The sequence below is a fragment of the Musca autumnalis genome, unplaced genomic scaffold (genome assembly GCF_047663935.1).
Source record: "Musca autumnalis isolate F117 unplaced genomic scaffold, ASM4766393v1 scaffold_4, whole genome shotgun sequence".
Taxonomy (NCBI): Eukaryota; Metazoa; Arthropoda; class Insecta; order Diptera; family Muscidae; genus Musca; species Musca autumnalis.
The window spans coordinates 23844618-23867268 of record NW_027411977.1 but is presented as its reverse complement, the minus strand read 5'-3'; the positions used below and the strand labels follow the sequence as shown (position 1 = coordinate 23867268).

General features: G+C 40.4%; 1 protein-coding gene across 1 annotated transcript in view; it reads right to left on the bottom strand.

The window, feature by feature from the left end:
* Positions 1-9185: 9185 nt before the first annotated feature.
* eIF5B (eukaryotic translation initiation factor 5B) overlaps positions 9186-22651 on the bottom strand; it is a 124415-nt gene continuing 110949 nt past the window's right edge. The window contains exons 9-10 of the mRNA XM_073984815.1: positions 20906-21067; positions 9186-9637 (exon numbers count right to left, since the gene is read on the bottom strand). Of these exons, the coding sequence (XP_073840916.1) occupies positions 9530-9637; positions 20906-21067 (270 nt within the window). The 3' untranslated portion in view covers positions 9186-9529. The remainder of the gene's footprint in view (positions 9638-20905; positions 21068-22651) is intronic.

Genomic DNA, 22651 nt, shown 5'->3' with positions numbered 1-22651 from the left:
TTTCGAGACCTGGTACGAAAAGTACTTAAATAAAATTTAATATTGATTAAAAATGGTATTAGCGCCATTTCCATATAAAATATTGTTTATTTATTTTTTTATATTATTTCCGCATACGAAGTAGCGGGCATTTTGCTAGTAAAACATAAAGTATAAAATATGAAATACTAAATATAAAATAGAATATAAAATATTAAATGTAGAATACGAAATATAAAATATGAAATAAAATAAATATAAAATATAATTTTTAAATTTTAGTATATGAATTTTAAAATATAAATTATAAAATAAAAATTATTGTAAAGAAGTATGTTAGTATTCCACAATAATAATGGGCAAAAAAATATAAAATACTAAATCTAAACTATAAAATACGTATATATTTAAATTGTTTCCATATGAAATTCGAATTATTTCAAATCTCAACAAAAAATTACATTACAATTAAACAAATGTGAAATTCTCGAATGTTACAAATTCAGCTGCAAAAACATGGTAGTTAGCACCTGGCTGTCTCCAGATCAAAGAACAAGTAATCAAATTGATCATGTTGTGATGGATGGAAGACATTCATCGAGCGTGTTGGATGTACGATCGTTCCGAGGCTCAAACATTGATTCGGACGACTACCTTGTTGCAGCAAAGGTACGTACCCGTCTAAACGTTGCAAATAAAGCACGAGCAGACACAACGCGGAAGTTGGACATCGATAGGCTGCAAACACAACAGATAGCCACAGCATATTCCACTCAACTAGCCCAATTGCTTAATGAGAGCACTCCTTGTCCCGATAACATAACAACACAATGACAAAATATTGTCCACTCCATGCAAACAGCCGCAAAATCCATACTTGGATTCCAGAGACCTTCACAAAGGAATTCATGGTATGAACAGGAGTGCAGTGCTGCTACCGAAGATAAAAATGCGGCATATAGAGCTACTTTACAATCAGTAGCAACGCGTAGCGCACGAGAGAGATATCGGGAGAAAAGGAGAGAAGAGAAACGTGTTTTCCGCAAGATAAAGAGAGAAATGGAAAAGCGTGAGTGTGAAAAAATCGAGATGTACAGGAGCCAGAATGATGTCCGAAAATTCTACCAAAGAGTGAAACATCAAACAGATGGCTTTGGTACAGGCAAATCCTCCTGTAGAGAGCAGCAAGGTAATCTGGTAACAGATACAGATAGCGTGCTCAGGATATAGAAGGAACATTTTTCCAATCTGCTGGTATCCAATAGTAGCGAAGACGATGATACCACAGATCCAATCCCAGAAGATGGTATAGAATGTATACCACCCGGCCAAGATGAGGTAAAAACAGCAATCAACCGGCTGAAGAATAGCAAAGCAGCAGGAGCCGATTGCTTACCAGCCGAGCTGTTTAAAACCGTAGGCGACGCGCTGATAAGGTGTATTCATCAGCTAGTTAGCGCCATCTGGCAGGAAGAACGAGTACCCGATGATTGGAACCTGAGTATCCTGTGCCCCGTCCATAAGAAAGGAGATACGACTGTATGACCTAACTATAGGGGCATAAATCTACTCCCGATTGCCTACAAGATCGTGTCAGGGATATTGTGCGAACGACTAAAGGCTATGGTCAACGAGATAATTGGGCCATACCAATGCGGCTTTAGACCTGGCAAGTCCACCATTGACCCGATATTTACCCTGCGGCAAATCCTGGAGAAGACCAGAGAGATGAAGATCGACACCTACCAGCTTTTTGTCGATTATAAAGCAGCCTTCGACAGCCCACTACGTTCAAAGGTATTCCAGGCCATGTCTGAATTTGGTATCCCCGCAAAGCTCATTCGGCTTTTAAAATGACTTTAACTGACACGAGATCCTCAGTAAAAATAGGAAAGAACCTCTCCGAAGAGTTTTGTACCGAAAGAGGTTTGAGACAAGGAGACAGCCTTTTGTGTGATCTCTTTAACATCCTGCTGGAAAAGGTTATACGAGAAGCAAATGTCAAAAAAAAGTGGCACAATTTACACCAATAGCCACATGTTACTCGCTTATGCTGATGATATAGACATCATGGGATTATCAGTAAAAGAAGTAACTGATACCGTTATGAAGATCGAAGGAGAATCTGCTAAAGTGGGTCTGGCGGTAAACGGCGAGAAGACCAATTTGATGGTGTCGACGCGCAATTCGTCCATTGAGATCGGACCACCTGTTGAAGTCGGTCCCTATAATTTTGAAGTAGTAAAAGACTTCGTATACCTCGGCAGCGCCGTAAACACAACAAACGACATCAGTTGTGAAATAAAAAGAAGAATTGTATTGGCCAACAGATGCTACTTTGGTTTAAGTAAGCAGTTAAAAAATAAAGACACATCTCGTCAAACCAAAATAACGCTCTACAAAACACTTATACTACCCGTGCTGATGTACGGTTCCGAAGCCTGGGTACTTGCGCAAGCAGATAAGGCAGAGCTTGGCGTGTTTGAGACAAAAATTCTTCGAAAGATCTACGGAAAAAATTTTCAGCGGTCAAGTCACTCAAACCCGAAAACTCAAAAAAGTTCGAAGACGATTTTTGGGGAAAATTGCAATATTTTCTTGTATATTTTTATCTGAGGATATAGTTCCCATAAAAAACTATCCCCATGTAGTCTTTTGCCAGAACAAAATATTTATTAAATTCGAACATAGTCGGTGAGAGAGTTCCGACGTCTCTGTCTTCATTAGTCTATGATTACAATTAAACAAATTTAAAATTCTCGAATATTAAAAATTTGAACTAAAAATGTTTCGGAGACCTACCACTTGTTTTCTACACATAGAGGGCCTTCCACAGGGCATATTGAGATAGAAGATCTTTCACAAATCTTCTTCCAAAGGTATAGGAAGAAGACCTTGCATAGATGGTATAGAAATATATAGAAGACCTTGCATAGATGGTATAGAAATAGAAGACCTACTACAGGTCTTCTAGGGATTGAAGGCTTTCCACAGGTCTTCTTTAAACAGAAAACCATCAACATTTAGATATTTTATAGATTGAATGTCTTTCATAGGTCTTCTAGACCTTCCAATAAGCTTCGAGAGATAGAAGATCTTATACATGTCTTTAACTTTTCCGAATTCATTTACAAAGTTTAAACTTCTGTAAAACTGCATTCTCTTTATCTACGAAAAGACTTCCTGCTAATTTTTTCATTGATACTTTTAAACGCAATTTGAACAGATCCAAGCAAAACCTTGAGAGTTATTTATACACCCGCACCCTATAGGAAAATTTTCTAAGGCCATTTAAAAATACAAATCGAAATCCATTGTTGGAAAATTATGAACATCACCGCTTTACGTCATTCATTTGTTCTTGCCAAGGATGCTATGGTTGTAGCATCATTCGCAGTACAATTCTATCACAGTTAGTTGTTCAAGCAGGAGGGCAGCAGGGGACGTACAGGCGGTCATACATGTTTATATGAATATGTATGTATGCCAGTGTGTGTATCAAGAATCATTCAGCAGCAGTTGGCTTGGGGTAGGTTATGGTTATGGAATTACGCAAATGCGGTCCTTAACTGAGTTGCAATGTGATTTTGGGTTCATTGCCTTTTTTACTGTTCATAGTTTGACCCAAATCTTGGCAACGCTCCACGAAAGAGATAGACATAACAAAATATCGCAAAAAAAGAGAAAGAGGAGAAATGTTGCACTGCAGCAAAATTCATTGAGTAATGCCAAGATAAGTGACGCTGCTGGTGGATGGTGGTGGTTGTTGCTGGTTTGGAACAGTAGTAGTAAGCTCGCTTTAGTTGCAGCGATGGCAGTGTTACTGGGTGGCAACAGCATTTAACCGGGCTACATACGACATACTTACAGATATAACAAACCGACATCACACTTTCATCCATTCAGAAGACCATTACACTAAATATGTTGGTGATGTTGTTGTCTGTCCATTTGTCGTTTTTCCATTTCCATTCATACAACCAGGGCTGCTGCCGCAGCTGCTGCTACCTACCATTGCTCTAACTACTGCTGCTGCTGTTGCTGGTCGTTTGTCTCAACCATTTTTGTGCTTTCCATTCATAGCTTTTTATGCCGATTGATTTATATGCGTCTTGCATACATGGCAAGGTTGGTTGCAGCTGAGTTCATTCACATTTAGCATAGTTTTTTCTGTTTTGTTTCGCCATCACCACTACGGCACATCGCTGTCGTCAACGTGCGGTGTGTATGCACGATGAATGGATGAAATGCAAAGATGGACCGACGGACGGACTTATACTTTTTCATGAATGAAAGCATGCGCAGGTTATTTCACAGTTTTCCTTACTGTTCAGATTTTATACGCTACGTCACCGTTGAAGTTTTATGTATGTTTTGGCCTCGGCTTGAAAAAGATTCAATAGAAATCCAAGATTTTATAGCCCTGCCTTTCCCTAAAAACCCAATATCCGAAATCTTCTCTACATATCAGAGATCTTCTGTTACATTGCATTCTGTTACACTGCCGAGTTTAGAACATCTCTGAGGTCCTTAGAAAAGTAACAGAAGATATCTGGCGACTTTGTAGAGTAATAGGAGGCCTCTGAGGTATCATGTAGAGTAACAGAGAGTCTCTTAGGTATTCTGTAAAGTAACAAGAGGCTTCTGAAGTCTTCTGTAGAGTAACATAAGTCATTTGAGGTCGTGTGTAGGCTTCTGAGGTCCTCTGCAGGGTAACAGAAGGCCCTTAAGGTCACCTGTAAAGTAACAGAAGGCCCCTGAGGTGCTCTGTAGACTAAGAGAAAGCATGCAATGTCATATGTAGACTAATAGAGTAGAGTAGAAGAACGTATGTCATCTGTAGAGTAAAGCGAGACCCTTTAGGTCTTCTACATAGTTACATAACGCCTCTTAGGTCTTCTATATTGAAACAATAGGCCTCAGAAGTCTTGTGTAGAGTACCAGAAGGCATCTGAGGTCTTATGTAGACTAACAGAAGGCCTCAGATGTCGTAATCTGTAGACTACCAGAAGGCCGCTGATATCCTCCGTGGATTAAAAAAGGCATTTTAGGTCTTCTGCAGAGTAAAGCAAGGTCCATTAGGTCTTCTATATAAGTTATATAAGCCCTCTTAGGTCTTCTGTATTAAAAAAATAGGTCTTGGAGGTCTTCTGTATTGAAACAAAAGACCTCGGAGGTCTTCTGTAGAGTAACAGAAGACATCTAAGGTCCTCTGTAGACTAACAGAAAGCCTCCTATGTCATATGTGGACTAATAGAAGGCCTCCGTAGAGTAACATAAGACTTCTGTAGACTAACAGAAGGCATCAGATATCCTCCGTAAAGTAACATAAGGCCTATAAGGCCTTCTGTAGATTAACAAAAGGCACTTTAAATCTTTTGTAGAGTAAGAAAAGGCCTCTAGGGTCTTCTGTATTGAAACAAGTGGTCTCGGAGGTCTTAAGTATTGAAACAAACAGCCTCGGAGGTTTTCTGTAGAGTAACAGAAGACCTCTGAGGTATTCTATAGGCTAACAGAAAGCCTCCGAAATCCTCTGTAGAGTAGCATAATTCATCTGGTCTCGGACGTCTTAAGTATAGAAACAAAATGCATCGGAGGTCTTCTGTGCAGTAACACTTGTATTGAAACAAGTGCTCTCGGAGGTCTTAAGTATTGAAAGAAACAGCCTCGGAGGCTTTCTGTAGAGTAACAGAAGACATCTGAGGTATTCTGTAGGCTAACAGAAAGCCTCTGAAATCCTCTGTAGAGTAGCATAATTCATCTGGTCTCGGACGTCTTAAGTATAGCAACAAAAGGCATCGGAGGTCTTCTGTGCAGTAACAGAAGACATCTGAGATCTTGTGTAGACTAACAGAAAGCATCTGATGTATCGTGCAGAGTAACGGAGGGTATCTTAGGTATTCTGTAGAGTAACAGAACACACCTGAGTTCTACGCAGGGTAACATAAGGCCTCTGAGGTCCTATGTGGAGTAACATAAGGCCACTGAAGTATTCTGTAGAGTAACAGAAGGCTTCTGAAGTCCTCTGTAGAGTAACAGAAGACCCCTGAAGACTTCTGTAGACTAACAAAAGGCCTCTGAGATCCTCTGTAGGCTAAAAGAAGGCATCTGATATCCTCCGTAAAGTAACAGAAGTCCTCTGAGGTCCTCTGAAGACTAACATAAGTCTTCTGAGATCTTTTGTAGAGCTAAATAAGGCCTCTTAGGTATTCTGTAGAGTAACAAAAAGCGGCTGAGGTTCTCTGTAGACAAACAGGAAACCTCTGAGGTCCTCTGTAGAGTAGCATAATTCATATGAGGTCCTCTGTAGAGTAACAGAAGGCCGCTGAGGTCTTCCTTAGACTAACAGAAGGCCTATAATATCCTCCGTAAAGTAACATAAGGCCTCTTATGTCTTCTATAGTGTAAAGCAAGGCCCATTAGGTCTTTGTATAGCAACATAATGCACTTAGGTCTTCTGTATTGAAACGAAAGGACTCTTAGGCATTCTGTAGACTAAAAGAAGGCACCATAAGTCTTCTGTAGAGTAACAGAAGGCTTCTGAAGTCCTCTGTAGAGTAACAGAAGACTTCTGTAGACTAACAGAAGGCTTGTGAGATCCTCTATAGGGTAACATAAGGTCTCTAAGGTCCTCTGTAGACTAACAGAAGGCATCTGATATCCTCCGTAAAGTAACATAAGGCCTCTTAGGCCTTCTGTAGATTAAAAGAAGGCACTTTAAGTCTTGTGTAGAGTAACAAAAGGCCTCTGAGGTCCTCTGAAGACTAACGTAAGTCTTCTGAAATCTTCTGTAGAGCTAAATAAGGCCTCTTAGGTATTCCGTAAAGTAACAAAAAGCGGCTGAGGTTCTCTGTAGACTAACAGAAAGCCTCTGAGGCCCTTTTTTAGTGTAGCATAATTCATATGAGGTCCTCTGTAGAGTCACAGAAGGCCCCTGAGGTCTTCTGCAGACTAACAGAATGCCTATAATATCCTCCGTAAAGTAACATAATGCCACTTAGGTCTTCTGTATTGAAACGAAAGGACTATTAGGCTTTCTGTAGACTAAAAAAGGCACCTGAAGTCTTCTGTAGAGTAACAAAGGCCTCTGAGGTCCACTGTAGAGTAACAGAAGGCTACTGCAGTCCTATGTAGAGTACCAGAAGGCTTCTGAAGTCCTTTGTAGAGTAACAGAAGGCATCTGATATCCTACGTAAAGTAACATAAGGCCTCTTAAGTCTTCTGTAGAGTAAATCAATGCCCATTTGGTCTTTTGTAGATTAACAGAAGGCACTTTAAGTCTTCTGTAGAGTAACAAAAGGCCTCTGAGGTCCTCTGAAGACTAACATAAGTCTTCCGAGATCTTCTGTCGAGCTAAATAAGGCCTCTTAGGTATTCTGTAGAGTAACAAAAAGCGGCTGAGGTTCTCTGTAGACTAACAGGAAACCTCTGAGGTCCTCTGTAGAGTAGCATAATTCATCTGAGGTCCTCTGTAGACTAACAGAAGGCCGCTGAGGTCTTCTTTAGACTAACAGAAGGCCTATAATATCCTCCGTAAAGTAACATAAGGCCTCTTGGGTCTTCAATGGAGTAAAGCAAGGCCCATTAGGTCTCTGTATAGTAACATAATTCCACTTATGTCTTCTGTATTGAAACGAAAGGACTTATAGGCATTCTGTAGATAAAAAGAAGGCTTCTGAAGTCCTCTGTAGAGTAACAGAAGACTTCTGTAGACTAACAGAAGGCCGCTGAGGTCTTCCTTAGACTAACAGAAGGCCTATAATATCCTCCGTAAAGTAACATAAGGCCTCTTGGGTCTTCAATGGAGTAAAGCAAGGCCCATTAGGTCTCTGTATAGTAACATAATTCCACTTATGTCTTCTGTATTGAAACGAAAGGACTCATAGGCATTCTGTAGATAAAAAGAAGGCACCTTAAGTTCTCTGTAGAGTAACAGAAGGCTTCTGAAGTCCTCTGTAGAGTAACAGAAGGCTTCTGTAGACTAACAGAAGGCCTCTGAGATCCTCTGTAGGGTAACATAAGGTCTCTGAGGTCCTCTGTAGACTAACAGAAGGCATTTGATATCCTCCGTAAAGTAACATAAGGCCTCTGAGGTCTTCTGTAGAGTAAATCAATGCCCATTTGGTCTTTTGTAGATTAACAGAAGACACTTTAAGTATTCTGTAGAGTAACAAAAGGCCTCTGAGGTTATCTGAAGACGAACATAAGTCTTCATAGATCTTCTGCAGCGTTAAAGAAGGCCTCTTAGGTATTCTGTAAGGCCTCTGAGTTCTTTTGTAGACTAACAGAAGTCCCCTGAGGTCTTCTGTAGATTAACAGAAGTTCTCTGATATCCTCCATGATGTCTTTGAGTACTAACATAAGGCCGCTTAGGCCTTGTGTATTGAAACGAAAGGACTCTTGGGCATTCTGTAGGCTAAAAGAAGGCACCTTAAGTCTTCTGTAGAGTAACAAAGGCCTCTGGGGTCCTCTGTAGACTAAACATAAGGCCACTGAAGTCCTTTGCGGAGTAATAAAAGGCCACATAGGTTTTCTGTAGAGTTACAGATGGCCTCTGTTATTACACAGTGCCTAACAATGATGATTTGTTTTTCCATATTATTCACCCCATTGGTTCTCTATCCCTTTTGCTTTGTGCATTTGTTTCTCTCTTGTTATCCTTGTCAACAAGATTTCGCAATTTTTTTGTACATATTTCCAGTCGCCGTCACATCATTGCCATATCGCATTGACGTTGTGCAAGCTATGCACAAAATTGGCACAATTCATTTAGGGCAACATCCTTGAAGCTTTTGCCGGTATACTAGACTTTTCTCCCTCCCTTCTTTTTCGCCTTGTACTTCTGTTATTGCAACAATGAATGAATAATACTTACATGTATGAAAGGATACATACACACACAGATATAAGTTCCTTATCAACATCTATGAAATAAAGAACGAAATGAACGAACAGAAATCGCTGGATGGAGAAATGATTTTGGCCAAGGCATCTCTCTCGCTCCCCATGTTCATTCATTCAAAACCGCTCAATAACACCATCCAAGCATTTTACACTGAATGACGTCATTCGATATAGCAACAAAGGTAATCGTTGCTGTTCTGCTTGTAAGGGGGCTGGGGTCAATAGTTTTTGTTCCACCGAGGTCATACCCTGGGCCACCACGTCCTTTTTAGCTTAGGCAAGAAAAAATCAAACTTCATTCATTTATTTTTTGTTATACTTTTTTCTGTAAGCCATAATTTATTTATTGCAATCAAATTGTTTTTTTTTCTCTTTTTTTTCAATCAATTTATGATTTTGTGTTTTTTGTTTGGAAGATTTACAAAATAACTTATAATTGTTTGTAAGAATCCCCTGGCTGGACATCATTGTCATTCATCAATGACAGCCAACAGCAAAAGATTCTCGGTTTAAATAATTCAGCCAAAAAAGTATAAATATTAGAATGAAAGCATTGTTGTTGTTTATTGTTTGTTTGTTTCTTCTTCATCATCATCATCAGCATCATTAGAAAATAAATATATTGCAGGACATTGTTATAAACAATTTACAAAATTTGGAAAAGTTTCTTCAGTTCAACCATTAGAGCCCAATCAGCCTTAATCAAATCATCACGGAAGTAATCCTTGCAAGCATCAATACTTTGACGGGAAATCTGTAAAGAAAAGAAAAGACAAAGATAACAGTTAGAAAAATGTGGGCCTCTGATGTATTCTGTATAGTGTGTGAGAGAGCTAGGGAGAGAAGAGAGAGAGGGCTTTCAAGCCTTCTGTATAGTAACAAAAGATCCTTAAGGTATGTTGTACAGTAACAGAAGGCGTCTAAGGTATTCTGTAAAGCAACATAAGGCTTCTATGGCATTCTATATAGTATTAGGAGGCCTGGCCTCTGATGAAAACTGTGTGAAACAGAGGTATTCTGTAAGTGTTACGGCCCTATGTTCCTTAACTCTCGGCAACTGGGGTCTTCTGTAGAGTAACAGAAGGCAACTGAAGTCTTCTGTAGAGTAACAGAAGTAATCTTCGGTGTTATGTACAGTATAGAAAGCTTCTGTGATCTTCTGTCGAGTAACAGAAGGCAACTGAGATTTGCTGTAGAGTAACAGAAGGCCTCTGCGGTGCTCTGTAGAATAATAGAAGGCCTTTGCGGTCTTCTGTAGAATAATAGAAGAGCTCTGCCGTCTTCTGTAGAGTAACAGACGGTCTCTGAGGTCTTCTGTAATGTAACAGAAGGCCTCTGAGGTCTTCCGTAATGTAACAGAAGGCCTCTGAGTTCTTCTGTAATGTAACAGAAGGCTTTGTTCTGTAATATAACAGAAGTCCTCTGCGGTGTTCTGTGGAGTAATAGAAAGCCTCTGAGGTCTTCTGTCGAGTAACAGAAGGCCTCTGTAGTGTTCTGTAGAGTAACAGAAGGCTTCTGAGGTCTTCGGTATAGTAACAGAAGGCCTCTGCAGTGTTCTGTAGAGTAACAGAAGGCCTCTGAGGTCATCAGAAACCCTCTTAGAACTTCTATAGAGTAACATTAGGCCTTTGATGACTTATGTAGAGTAACAGAAGGTCTCTGAGGTCTTATGTATAAGAAAGGAAGGCCTCTGAGGTCTTCTGTAATGTAACAGAAGGCCTCTGAGTTCTTCTGTAATGTAACAGAAGGCTTCTGAGGTGTTCTGTAATGTAACAGAAGGCCTCTGCGGTGTTCTGTGGAGTAATAGAAAGCCTCTGAGGTCTTCTGTCGAGTAACAGAAGGCCTCTGTAGTGTTCTGTAGAATAACAGAAGGTCTCTTCGGTCTTCTGTATAGTAACAGAAGGCCTCTGAGGTCCTCTGTATAGTAACAGAAACCCTCTTAGAACTTCTATAGAGTAACATTAGGCCTTTGATGACTTATGTAGAGTAACAGAAGGCCTCTGAGGGCTTTTATAGAGTAACAGAAGGTCTCTGAGGTCTTATGTATAAGAAAGGAAGGCCTCTGAGGCCTTCTGTAATGTAACAGAAGGCCTCTGAGGTCTTCTGTAATGTAACAGAAGGCCTTCGAGTTCTTCTGTAATGTAACAGAAGGCTTCTCAGGTGTTCTGTAATGTAGCAGAAGGCCTCTGCGGTTTTCTGAGTAATAGAAAACCTCTGAGGTCTTCTGTCGAGTAACAGTAGGCCTCTGTAGTGTTCTGTAGAGTAACAGAACGTCTCTTCGGTCTTCTGTATAGTAACAGAAGGCTTCTGCAGTGTTCTGTAGAGTAACAGAAGGCTTCTGAGGTCTTCTGTATAGTAACAAAAGGCCTCTGAGGTCCTCTGTATAGTAACAGAAACCCCCTTAGAACTTCTATAGAGTAACATTACGCCTTTGATTGACTTCTGTCGAGTAACAGAACGACTCTTCGGTCTTCTGTAGAGTAACCTCTGTGGGCTTTTATAGAGTAACAGAAGGTCTCTGAGGTCTTATGTATAAGAAAGGAAGGCCTCTGAGGTCTTCTGTATAGTAACAGAATACCTCTTAGAACTTCTATAGAGTAACATTAGGCCTCTGAGGTCTTCTGTGTAGTAACAGAAGCCCTCTTAGAACTTCTATAGAGTAACATTAGGCTTTTTATGTCTTCTGTAGAGTAACAGAAGGCCCCTGATGTCTTCCGTAGAGTAACAGAAGGCCTCTGTGGTGTTCTGTAGAGTATAGAAAGCCTCTGAGGTCTTCTGTCGAGTAACAGGAGGCAACTGAGGTTTTCTGTATAGTAATAGAAGGCCTCTGAGGTCTTCTGTATAGTAACAGAAGGCCTCTGAGGTCTTCTGTATAGTAACAGAAGGCCTCTGAGGTCTTCTGTATAGTAACAGAAGAACTCTGAGGTCATCTGTATAGTAACAGAAGGCCTCTGAGGTCTTCTGTATAGTAGCAGAAGGTGTCTGAGGTCTTCTGTATAGTAACAGAAGGTGTCTGAGGTCTTCTGTATAGTAACAGAAGGCCTCTGAGGTATTCTGTATAGTAACAGAAGGCCTCTGAGGTCTTCTCTGTAGTAACAGAAGGCCTCTGAGGTCTTCTGTATAGTAAAAAAGGCCTCTGAGGTCTTCTGTATAGTAACAGAAGGCCTCTGAGGTCTTCTGTATAGTAAAAAAGGCCTCTGAGGTCTTCTGTATAGTAACATAAGCCCTCATAGAACTTCTATAGAGTAACATTAGGCCTTTGATGTCTTCTGTAGAGTAACGGAAGGCCTCTTGTGTAGAGTAACAGAAGGCCTCTGCGGTCTTGTGTAGGGTAACAGAAGGCCTCTGAGGTCTTCAGTATACTAAGAGAAGACCTCTTAGAACTTCTATAGAGTAACACTAGGCTTTTGATGTCTTCTGTAGAGTAACAGAAGGCCTCTAAGGTCTTCTGTAGAGTAACATAAGACCTCTGACGTCCTCTGTAGAGTAACACAAGACATCTGCGGTCTTCTGTAGAGTAACAGAATTCCTCTGAGGTCTCATGTAGAGTAACAGAAGGCCTCTTAGAGAAACATTAGGCCTTTAATGTCTTCAGTCGAGTAATAGAAGACATCTGATGTCTTCTGTAGATTAACAAAAAGTATCTGATGTCCTCAGTAGACTAACAGAAGTCCTCTGAGACCTTATGCAGTGTAACAGAGGGTCTCTGAAGGACTTAAAGACCTTCTATTGAACAACAAAAGGCCCACAGAATTTATTTGTAGAGTAACAGAAGGCCTCTGAGGTCTTTTGTATAGGCCCCTGTGGGTCTTCGGATCATTACCTACGTTTTGGCTTGATGTACAAATCTGAATTTTTCATTTCTCGCTTTAGTGGTACCTATGCTACGACAAACCGTTGCTGCTGAATAAGACATCCTTCCTTGATACTGAAGAAACCAAAGTCATGGTTATGTCACTCCAGTCCATTTTCTCAAACTTTATATCGATTAATATTTCTTCAATTGAATTGGTGCAGCCGCAGCTCATGGTAAGCCAGACTATGTTTGAACAAAAGAGAAACGTCCTCAGGGTAAGCGTCCCGATTGTGGTCCATTGTCCTGTGTGTCCTATAATAGCCCATAAACAGTACTGGGTCCACATGGCTTCTAAGCTTGTCGCAGATACGGCTGTATATATCAGGGCATTCACACCTGATTCTGCCAAGCCCACAATACCAAGGATATCTTAGAGACACATGGCCAGGCGTTATACCCCTCTTTTTTTGGATTCAACCCTAGTTTCGACCTTTTGATTTCATTTTTTTCAGCCTTGGTCTTACCACAATAAGTGACATGCGGAAGAAAGCCCGGGGATTGCAACCAATGAACTCAGAATTTTCTATACCTTTGGAGCTAGGGACAACTTTTCAAATTAAGTTCTTATCCATAGAAGTAAGCTAGTTTTTTTTTGACAATTTATGGAGCACGGTGAGGAAGATAACTGTATAAAAAACATTTCCTTTCAACATCTTCGAACAGCATAAGCAGCCTGATTTTATTTTTATCTAACTGATATGGACCTTCTTTTTATAACCGTGGACAAACGGTGAGTTTAATATATATGACACCATTATGGATAAGTTTTTAAATCCAAAATACTCTGAAAATTTATTATGTCTTCTAAAACGACATACACATCACGATCACATCAAATCTTGACGCACTCAGTGGATAATTTAAGAAAGAATATCCGAATACAATACATTAAAACGCTATGATTTCCTTGAAATTTAACAGCATTTACATTACCAAAATTAAAATAGACATAATAATAGCCAAACAATTGCCCCTAATAGTTGACCTCAGTAGAGTCCTTTGACCGGAGAAAAAAAACTCAAAAGCCTTCATGTATTAAAATAATGACGCACTTTCACAGCTGGCAAAGGACAACAATTGGCTGTTAGTTAAGTGAACTGAGTGAAGCTGTGAATGGAAAAAATGCGTAAGACAGAAGGAGGAGAGTATGACCTCCATAACATTCGGTTTGTGGGGTAGGTTGGGACAGAAATAAAATGTGTATTCTAAAAATAGATTTTGTACATGGAGTAAAAGCATTAAATAATTGGGTCAATGTGTCAATACGAATACACGAACGCACACAGCCACACACATGTATATTTTTGTATATAACAACGGAATGTGTGTGTGTGTGTGTATGTGTGCACATATAGCCAAAAAGTCAATGGCCAACAGAAACGGTAGAAGGCAAAGTATGACGTTAACAATTTGCAAGCAAGTGCCATGAATACTCAACACTTGAGAGGAGCTGAGTGTGGTATGAGAAAGAGGTGGTACCACCACCACCTATCTACCATTCATTCATCATCTATAGCCTTGCTGGTCGTTAATTCATGCGATTTTTTCATTCACATTGTTTTGAAAAGGAAGGAAAAGGAAATGTATTGCTGTGTTTAATTTTTGAAGTCTTCAAATTTATGTTAATTTTTCAGAATATCAAACAATGCCAAAAAGAAGGTTGTATATAATAACAACGAATTCTGTCAAAACGCGAGTTCTTTCCTTCGTTGTGGAATTTTTACCGAATGCTGTCCTTCTTGTCCTGTTCAATGATATTTTTTTTGTGGACAAGTCCATATTTCCTCATGTCCAAAAGCTCTAAACATTTCTGGCGGCACCAACTAACTCACTTATTAAAATTGTTATCTCAGCTTTTGGGGCGTTAGGGTTCAAAGTAGTATAAGTATTCTCCGAACTGGATATACGAGGGGAACCTGAAAAGTTTCTGGCCTAACAATGAAAATGCGAATATTTACCATCAAAAATAGTCTTATTGTTTTCTTAAGTATTCTCCAGCATGATTTCTACACTCTTCATCCGCACAAACGAATGAAGCACTTTTTCCACTCCGATTCAGACACCTCCAAAACATGGTTTTGAACGCTTCAATAGCATCTTCTAACGTTTTTTTTTTTTTTTTTTTTTTGATGTGCGAGAATCTGATGAAGTCATTGGGTTCCAGGTCAGGGCTGTACGGCGGATGACCCATCAATTTCACGTTTTGTCCGGTCAAAAAGGCGCTGGATTGAATCGATGTGTGATAGCTCACATTGCTATTGTTGTTGTGGTAGCAGCGTTAGACCTACGTTGAAGCATAGCACAGTGGTCCCTCTTGTATGGTAAGGAGTGCCAAAAAATAATCGAGCCTCGAAATTTAAAATATAGTTTTATGTCGAGCCCAAAAGAAAGAAACACAATTTTTATGAATGTAGGTTCATATTTGGGTGTAGCTCCCACATAAAGGTACCGCCCGATTTTTTTTATATTTTGACGATTTTAGCCAAATTTTCCAATCGATTTGGCTGTAATTTTGCATTTTGTGTTCGAAGGGAACAACACACCTCCTTGCAACAAATGTTCATTATAAGTCCAAGTTTTGATATAGGTCCCATATAAACGTACCTCCCGATATTTGGTATTTTGACCATTTTAGTCAAATTTTCTATACGAGTTGGCTGTAATTTTGTATTTTGACTTCGGAGGAAACACCATACCTCCGTGCAAAAAATCTAAAATATAGGTCTACATTTAGGTATAGCCCCCATATAAACGTACCTCCCGATATTCTGTATTTTGACGACTTTAGCCAAATTTTCCAACCGATTTGGCTGTAATTTTGCATTTTGAGTTCTGAGGGAACAATATACCTCCTTGCAACAAATGTATATTATAATTCCAAGTTTAGATATAGGTCCCATATAAAAGTACCTCCCGATATTCGGTATTTTGACGATTTTAGCGTAATTTTCTAACCGAGTTGGCTGTAATTTTGTATTTTGACTTCGGAGGAAACACCATACCTCCGGGCAAAAAATGTTCAATATAGGTCCACATTTAGGTATAGCTCCCATATAAACGTACCTCCCGATATTCTGAATTTTGACGATTTTAGCCAAATTTTCCAACCGATTTGGCTGTAATTTTACATTTTGAGTTCTGAGGGAACAATATACCTCCTTGTAACAAATGTTCATTATAAGTCCAAGTTTAGATATAGGTCCCATATAAACGTACCTCCCCATATTCGGTATATTGACGATTTTACAGGCGTGGTATAAGGGGAATAACTTACAGGCTGGCAGCTGGATCTTGTTTTATCGTAAACTAGAGACTTTCCCCTGTATTTAAAAAAATACAAATCCCAACTACTTCGACTCAACTTGATATATTACCGCTGTAAATTGGCAAAAATAATATTGGATATTAAAAATGTAATGTCGATTTTTGTCCACGCGCGGAACTACAGTGCATAGGTTTGATGCTGGGCTGGCAGCCGCTGGCGGAAACACTATGGTTTCGGGTCAATCCGGTACGCAAGTATACGCTGCGTGGGATTGAGCTCACATTCTCATGGTGTACAATGATTGGAACTTCTCAAGATACTTCCGGCAAACAAATTGTAGTGTACCACTCAGAATTAACCGTCCTACGTCCCTTAAGCCGTATAGTAGCCACATGATCAGTTTAGCCGTTTGCTTCGAAGTGCTTCTTCCTTGAACAGCTTTCGTTGGATTTGGCTCGTTTTCCAAGAACCCCAATACCGATTGCTGTTTTATTTCGGGCTCATACGCATAGATCCAAGATTCGTCTACGACGGTCTTATAAACGTCGGTTGAAGCACCGCTATCGTATTTATTCACAATTTCTGCGCATCATACGACAAGAGTCTTTTTTGAGCGATTGTTAAATTGTGCTGGATCTAACGAGAAACCCCCATGTTCATTCAATATCAAATGTTAGTTGTTACAAGAAATGCCCAATAATGTCTCTATCTCACATGGCGATGTTGCATTATCCAACTCACACGTCCTTCGTTTTTTAGCAAGTGTCTGTCGGTCACGATTGAATTCATTAAACAGTTATTCATAGTGCTAAAGGATGACCCTTTATTGACATACAAAGATTTAATTTGATCGATGCACTCTTGCATGATTATCCACGTCGAAAGTTGTGAAAAATGATGGAGGAAATTGTTCACAAGAAAATTCCATTTTTTGTAAATTGATTTTTTCACTGTAAACAACGTAACACGTATGCCAAACTGTCCTCAATACGTTTAGGTAGGCCAGAAACTTTTCTACTTCCTCGTAAGTATTTTCTTTTAGTACCAGTACTTCAGCCTCCAATATCTTAACCTTTATTGCTGCATCCTCATTGGCGACTAACTTTGCAGAAAATACATCTCATTTGGATTGAGCTACATGCCGCGATCTTTTTGAGCTAGGTAATTCATTCAGTAAATCAGTTAATATAATCAATTCTGCCTTTGGCTTAGTGGCTAACAATTCTACCTTGGTCTTCTCAGATTCATGCAGAAAATTTTTGACTAATTTAGAGTCTTGGCAATCTTGACTACATATTCCTCCTCGCGTTTCTATGCCATCATGATGCCTTCCATTGCCTTGAAATCAGCTCCATTTTCTTCATGGCCATCACAGCAAAGTTGCGTCGCATGGGGTCACTGTCCAATTCAGATGCGCGCTCCTTCCACTTGTTTCTTCATGCTACGGAGTTCCTTTTTGGCCTCAGCAGCTTCATCCTGAAGGACTAGCTGCATTTCAAATTGAGTCCACACCGTGGCTTCTAATTCATGGCCCTCAATTTTAACATTGTTCGCTCCGATTTTTCCAACTCCTGGTGTCGGATTTCTATTTCACGAGCCTTCTCACGTTCCATTGTCCGCCCATGGCATGGTTGTATGGGGAAATTTAAATTTCCCTTCCTCTTATTACTGGTTCCCGCAACTCAGCCGTCTTAGTAAACAATCGGAGGAGCATTCTCTTGCCCTTTTCGATGCTGCAGCTCATCCACTTTCGACGTGGCCGTACAATACTTCGTGCTACTCCTCAGATTGAATTTCATTAATCTCTTCAACCACCTAGTTGATGAGACTAAATTCACGATTATCATTTCCAATAAGGACAAGACTCCCCACTTGCTGTTGTTGTGGTAATATATAAGCCCCCGTAGATGCATAGGTTTAATGCTGGGTTGGCAGTCGCTGGCAGAAACACTATGGCTTCGGTTCAAAACTGTACGAAAGAACCCGCTGCCCACTGATTATTCTTGCTGATCAAATATTCCCTCTATTAACACAAATTCTCAGCTATCCAGCGTTCTGGGTTTCGACCACTGATCCGGCTCGAAGTACAATCAATCTCTCTCCTCTACCCAAGAAACCCTCACCAAAACATTCACTATCTTTATTAGAAAATACACCTGGTCCGAATGTTATAAAAATCCTATGGTGACCGACTAAGATGGCTGGTGGACACGATAACTTTCCAAACAAGTGTCTCCCACTCACAAATCCTTTTCTTAGATGAACTTTGTGGAACCCCGGTTCAGTTCCGCTCATGGTCAGCCAGACTATGTTTAAAGAAAAGAGGAACGTCCTTAGGCGAAGCGCAGGATATCTTAGAGACACATGTCCAAGATTAGACTTTGGACTTTTTAAGATTAGACTTTTTAGATCAGCCTTGGCAATGAACTCAGAAATCTCTAACCCTTTGGAGCTACGGGTGTAAAGTTGCCATCTTTTCAAATCACGTTCCCAATCACAAATCATTTTCTTAATTGAACTTTGTGCCCCATTTCTTCCTTTACTTATATCCTCCACAAAATAGTGCTTAAAATTTTAACAGCGGATAGTCCTTTTGATCGTCACCCATAACAGTATATTTTTCTAGGGAAGCCGATACTTCCTGACATATAGGGCCCAAAATGTCCCAATATTAAGAGCCACACCTTGGAGAATTCTGAATTATGGCGCAAATATGGAATATATGGTCCCTAGGGTCGTCTACTGTAGAGTAGATGGCACTTAGGGTCGTCTACTGTAGAGTAGATGGCACTTAGGGTCGTCTACTATAGGGTAGATGGCACTTAGGGTCGTCTACTATAGAGTAGATGGACCCTAGGGTCGTCTACTATAGAGTAGATGGCCCCTAGGGTCGTCTACTATAGAGTAGATGGCCCCTAGGGTCGTCTACTATAGAGTAGATGGCACCTAGGGTCGCCTACTATAGAGTACTGTAGAGTAGATGGCCTATAGGGTCGTCTACTGTAGAGTAGATAGCCCATAGGGTCGTCTACTGTAGAGCAGATGGCCCCTAGGGTCGTCTACTATAGAGTAGATGGCCCCTAGGCTCGTCTACTATAGAGTAGATGGCCCCTAGGCTCGTCTACTATAGAGTAGATGGCCCCTAGGGTAGTCTACTATAGAGTATATGGCCCCTAGGCTCGTCTACTATAGAGTAGATGGCCCCTAGGGTCGTCTACTATAGAGTATATGGCCCCTAGGCTCGTCTACTATAGAGTAGATGGCCCCTAGGTAGTCTACTATAGAGTATATGGCCCCTAGGCTCGTCTACTATAGAGTAGATGGCCCCTAGGGTCGTCTACTATAGAGTATATGGCCCCTAGGCTCGTCTACTATAGAGTAGATGGCCCCTAGGGTCGTCTACTATAGAGTAGATGGCCCCTGGGGTCGTCTACTATAGAGTAGATGGCCCCTAAGGTCGTCTACTATAGAGTAGATGGCCCCTAGGGGCGTCTACTATAGAGTAGATGGCCCCTAGGGTCGTCTACTATAGAGTAGATTGCCCCTAGGGGCGTCTACTATAGAGTAGATGGCCCCTAGGGTCGTCTACTATAGAGTAGATGGCCCCTAGGGTCGTCTACTATAGAGTAGATGGCCCCTAGGGGCGTCTACTATAGAGTAGATGGCCCCTAGGCTCGTCTACTATAGAGTAGATGGCCCCTAGGCTCGTCTACTATAGAGTAGATGGCCCCTAGGCTCGTCTACTATAGAGTAGATGGCCCCTAGGCTCGTCTACTATAGAGTAGATGGCCTCTAGGCTCGTCTACTATAGAGTAGATGGCCCCTAGGCTCGTCTACTATAGAGTAGATGGCCCCTAGGCTCGACTACTATAGAGTAGATGGCCCCTAGGCTCGTCTACTATAGAATAGATGGCCCCTAGGCTCGTCTACTATAGAGTAGATGGCCCCTAGGGTCGTCTAATATAAAGTAGATGGCTCCTAGGGTCGTCTACTATAGAGTATATGGCCCCTAGGGTCGTCTACTATTGAGTAGATGGCCGCTAGGATCGTCTACCATAGAGCAGATGGCCCCTAGGGTCGTCTACTACAGAGTAGATGGCCCCTAGGGTTGTTTACTACAGATCGTCAACTATAGATTAGATGGTCCCTAGTCTCTCATATTGACTCCATTGGTAGTAGATTCGAAAAAATGACAACAGCCATGGTCAATGCTCATGTTGATACCATACGGTGTTGGTTTTGAATCGGCTTTTTTCCCTATGTGAAGTATCTGTGTGGGACGGAAAACCGACACGTCCGTGTGGGACAGAAAACCGATGTCTCTGTGTGGTACAGAAACCCGAAATCTCTGTGTGGAAAAGGAAACCGAAGTCTCTGTGTGGGACAGTAAACAAAATTCACTGTGTGTAATGTATTAAAGGGTAGTCCCTTCTAAAAATTAACTAAACCCCACCTTGGATAGCAAGCCCCAGCAGTAGCAAGCTTCATTTTAAAGCTTAAAACTGAAATAAGAAAGGCACAGCTGGTATGAAGTAAATGCGAATTATTCTGCATTGATTACAGCAGACAACTGACTTCAACGCATTGATTGTACAATTAGTCGAAATGTTTTCCAATCTTGAAATTTCTTCGAGGCGTATATAAAGTTCGAAGTGTCCTGCTTACAACTGTATTATTAGTTTATCAAGATTCTGAAACCCCCTAGATATATTTTTGGGGAAAAGTATTCCGGTTGTGTAGCCAATATTCGATATATCCATAGATGAAAGTCTCAATTCAAGCAGGATAAGGGTATATCTGTGTGGGCAAAGCCAACTGATGTTTTTTTCATAATAAACTGTTGAAGGAGTATCCTCTACGGCAGTGATTAAAAGCGAAACAAAAAAATTCTTTCAACTTACCTTGCTAACCAACATATCATCAGCTTCAAAATGACGGCCATACATTTTTGGTGATTCACCGGGTATTGGTTCAATTTTTATACAAATTTCTTGACCTTTACGTGCCGTTTCCAGTTGTTTGTGATTCGATTCGATGGAGGTGACAATGCCAATATCGACAAACTAAAAATAGGCATAGACAAAAAAAAAACAGGAAACAAAATTTCATTATTAAAATGTTGTTAAAAATATACAATCTGTAAATGAATTAACAAGTTATGCCAACAAAAACAAAATATGCAACAATTCCCTGGGGATATATATGAGGCGTTTTGGTCGCTCGCTCGCTGGTTCGATCGTCGTCATCAAAACCTACAATCATTTCATGTCTTGTTTTGTAGTATTTTGTTTTGCATCTTTTTAAGGTTTCAGGCATTTCGCACCTACTCGTCGTCGTCGAAGTTGTCATAGCTGGCTGAAATGTTGCGCCTCTTAGGCATAAATGTTGCTGCAAGTTTATTCAATTATTCAACTTTCAACAACAGCAACAACAACAAAAACATCGGTGCATTATGCAACTTTAACTTCTCGGGAACTATGAAAACAGAAAACCAAACCAAAGCAATTCAAGTCGTCATCGTAAACCACCACCACTACCATCACCACCTAAACATGGGACAGGAAATTAAAAGCGTAACATTTCCTGTGGGCGTTCAGTTTGCAGAAATATGAGTGGAAATAGAGGAGAACAAAATGTAAATGATAACCAGGCAGCTAGCAAGGCAAAACATCAAACGTAAAGAAGTACTATTCAATGGAAATTGTTGTGGTGGGTCAGGAATGACAATTTGCCATTAAAAAAACTTAACGTATTTTCATTTTCGAGATGAAAATGACGTATTTGAGGGAATATACTATAGAGTAGATGGCCCCTAGGGTCGTCTACTATAGAGTAGATGGCCCCTAGGGTCGTCTACTATAGAGTAGATGGCCCCTAGGGTTGTCTACTATAGAGTAGATGGCCCCTAGGGTCGTCTACTATAGAGTAGATGGCCCCTAGGGTCGTCTACTATAGAGTAGATGGCCCCTAGGGTCGTCTACTATAGAGTAGATGACCCCGAGGGTCGTCTACTATAGAGTAGATGACCCCTAGGGTCGTCTACTATAGAGTAGATGACCCCTAGGGTCGACTACTATAGAGTAGATGGCCCCTAGGGTCGTCTACTATAGAGTAGATGGCCCCTTGGGTCGTCTACTATAGAGTAGATGGCCCCTTGGGTCGTCTACTATAGAGTAGATGGCCCCTTGGGTCGTCTACTATAGAGTAGATGGCCCCTTGGGTCGCACAGAGGGGAAACATAGGCCTAAAGTTGCTCAAAACTCAAAATATGAAAATCGTTCTTTATGAAAAAAATGTTGATAAACGGCAACCAGACTCTTTTCTACATTTGCTATAATCATCCTCGACTTTGTAAGATTAACCAATCAAATGCAGCAGTCGATTGAACTCAGCCATACTGAAAACAAAAAGTACATTTTCGAAATCTAAGAATTTAGGTGAACATTCAAATGACATTATTTTCGCGAAAATTTATATTTTTCAAGATTTATTGTTTTTGTACACTCTCCGAACAAGATTAGCATTTAAAATTTTCAGATTGATTTTGCATCTTTGCTCTTTAATAATGGTGATACATATCCTCTTTATGATAATTTTTTATGATAATTTTTATGATTACTACAATTTCAATAGTAAAAAAGTCTATT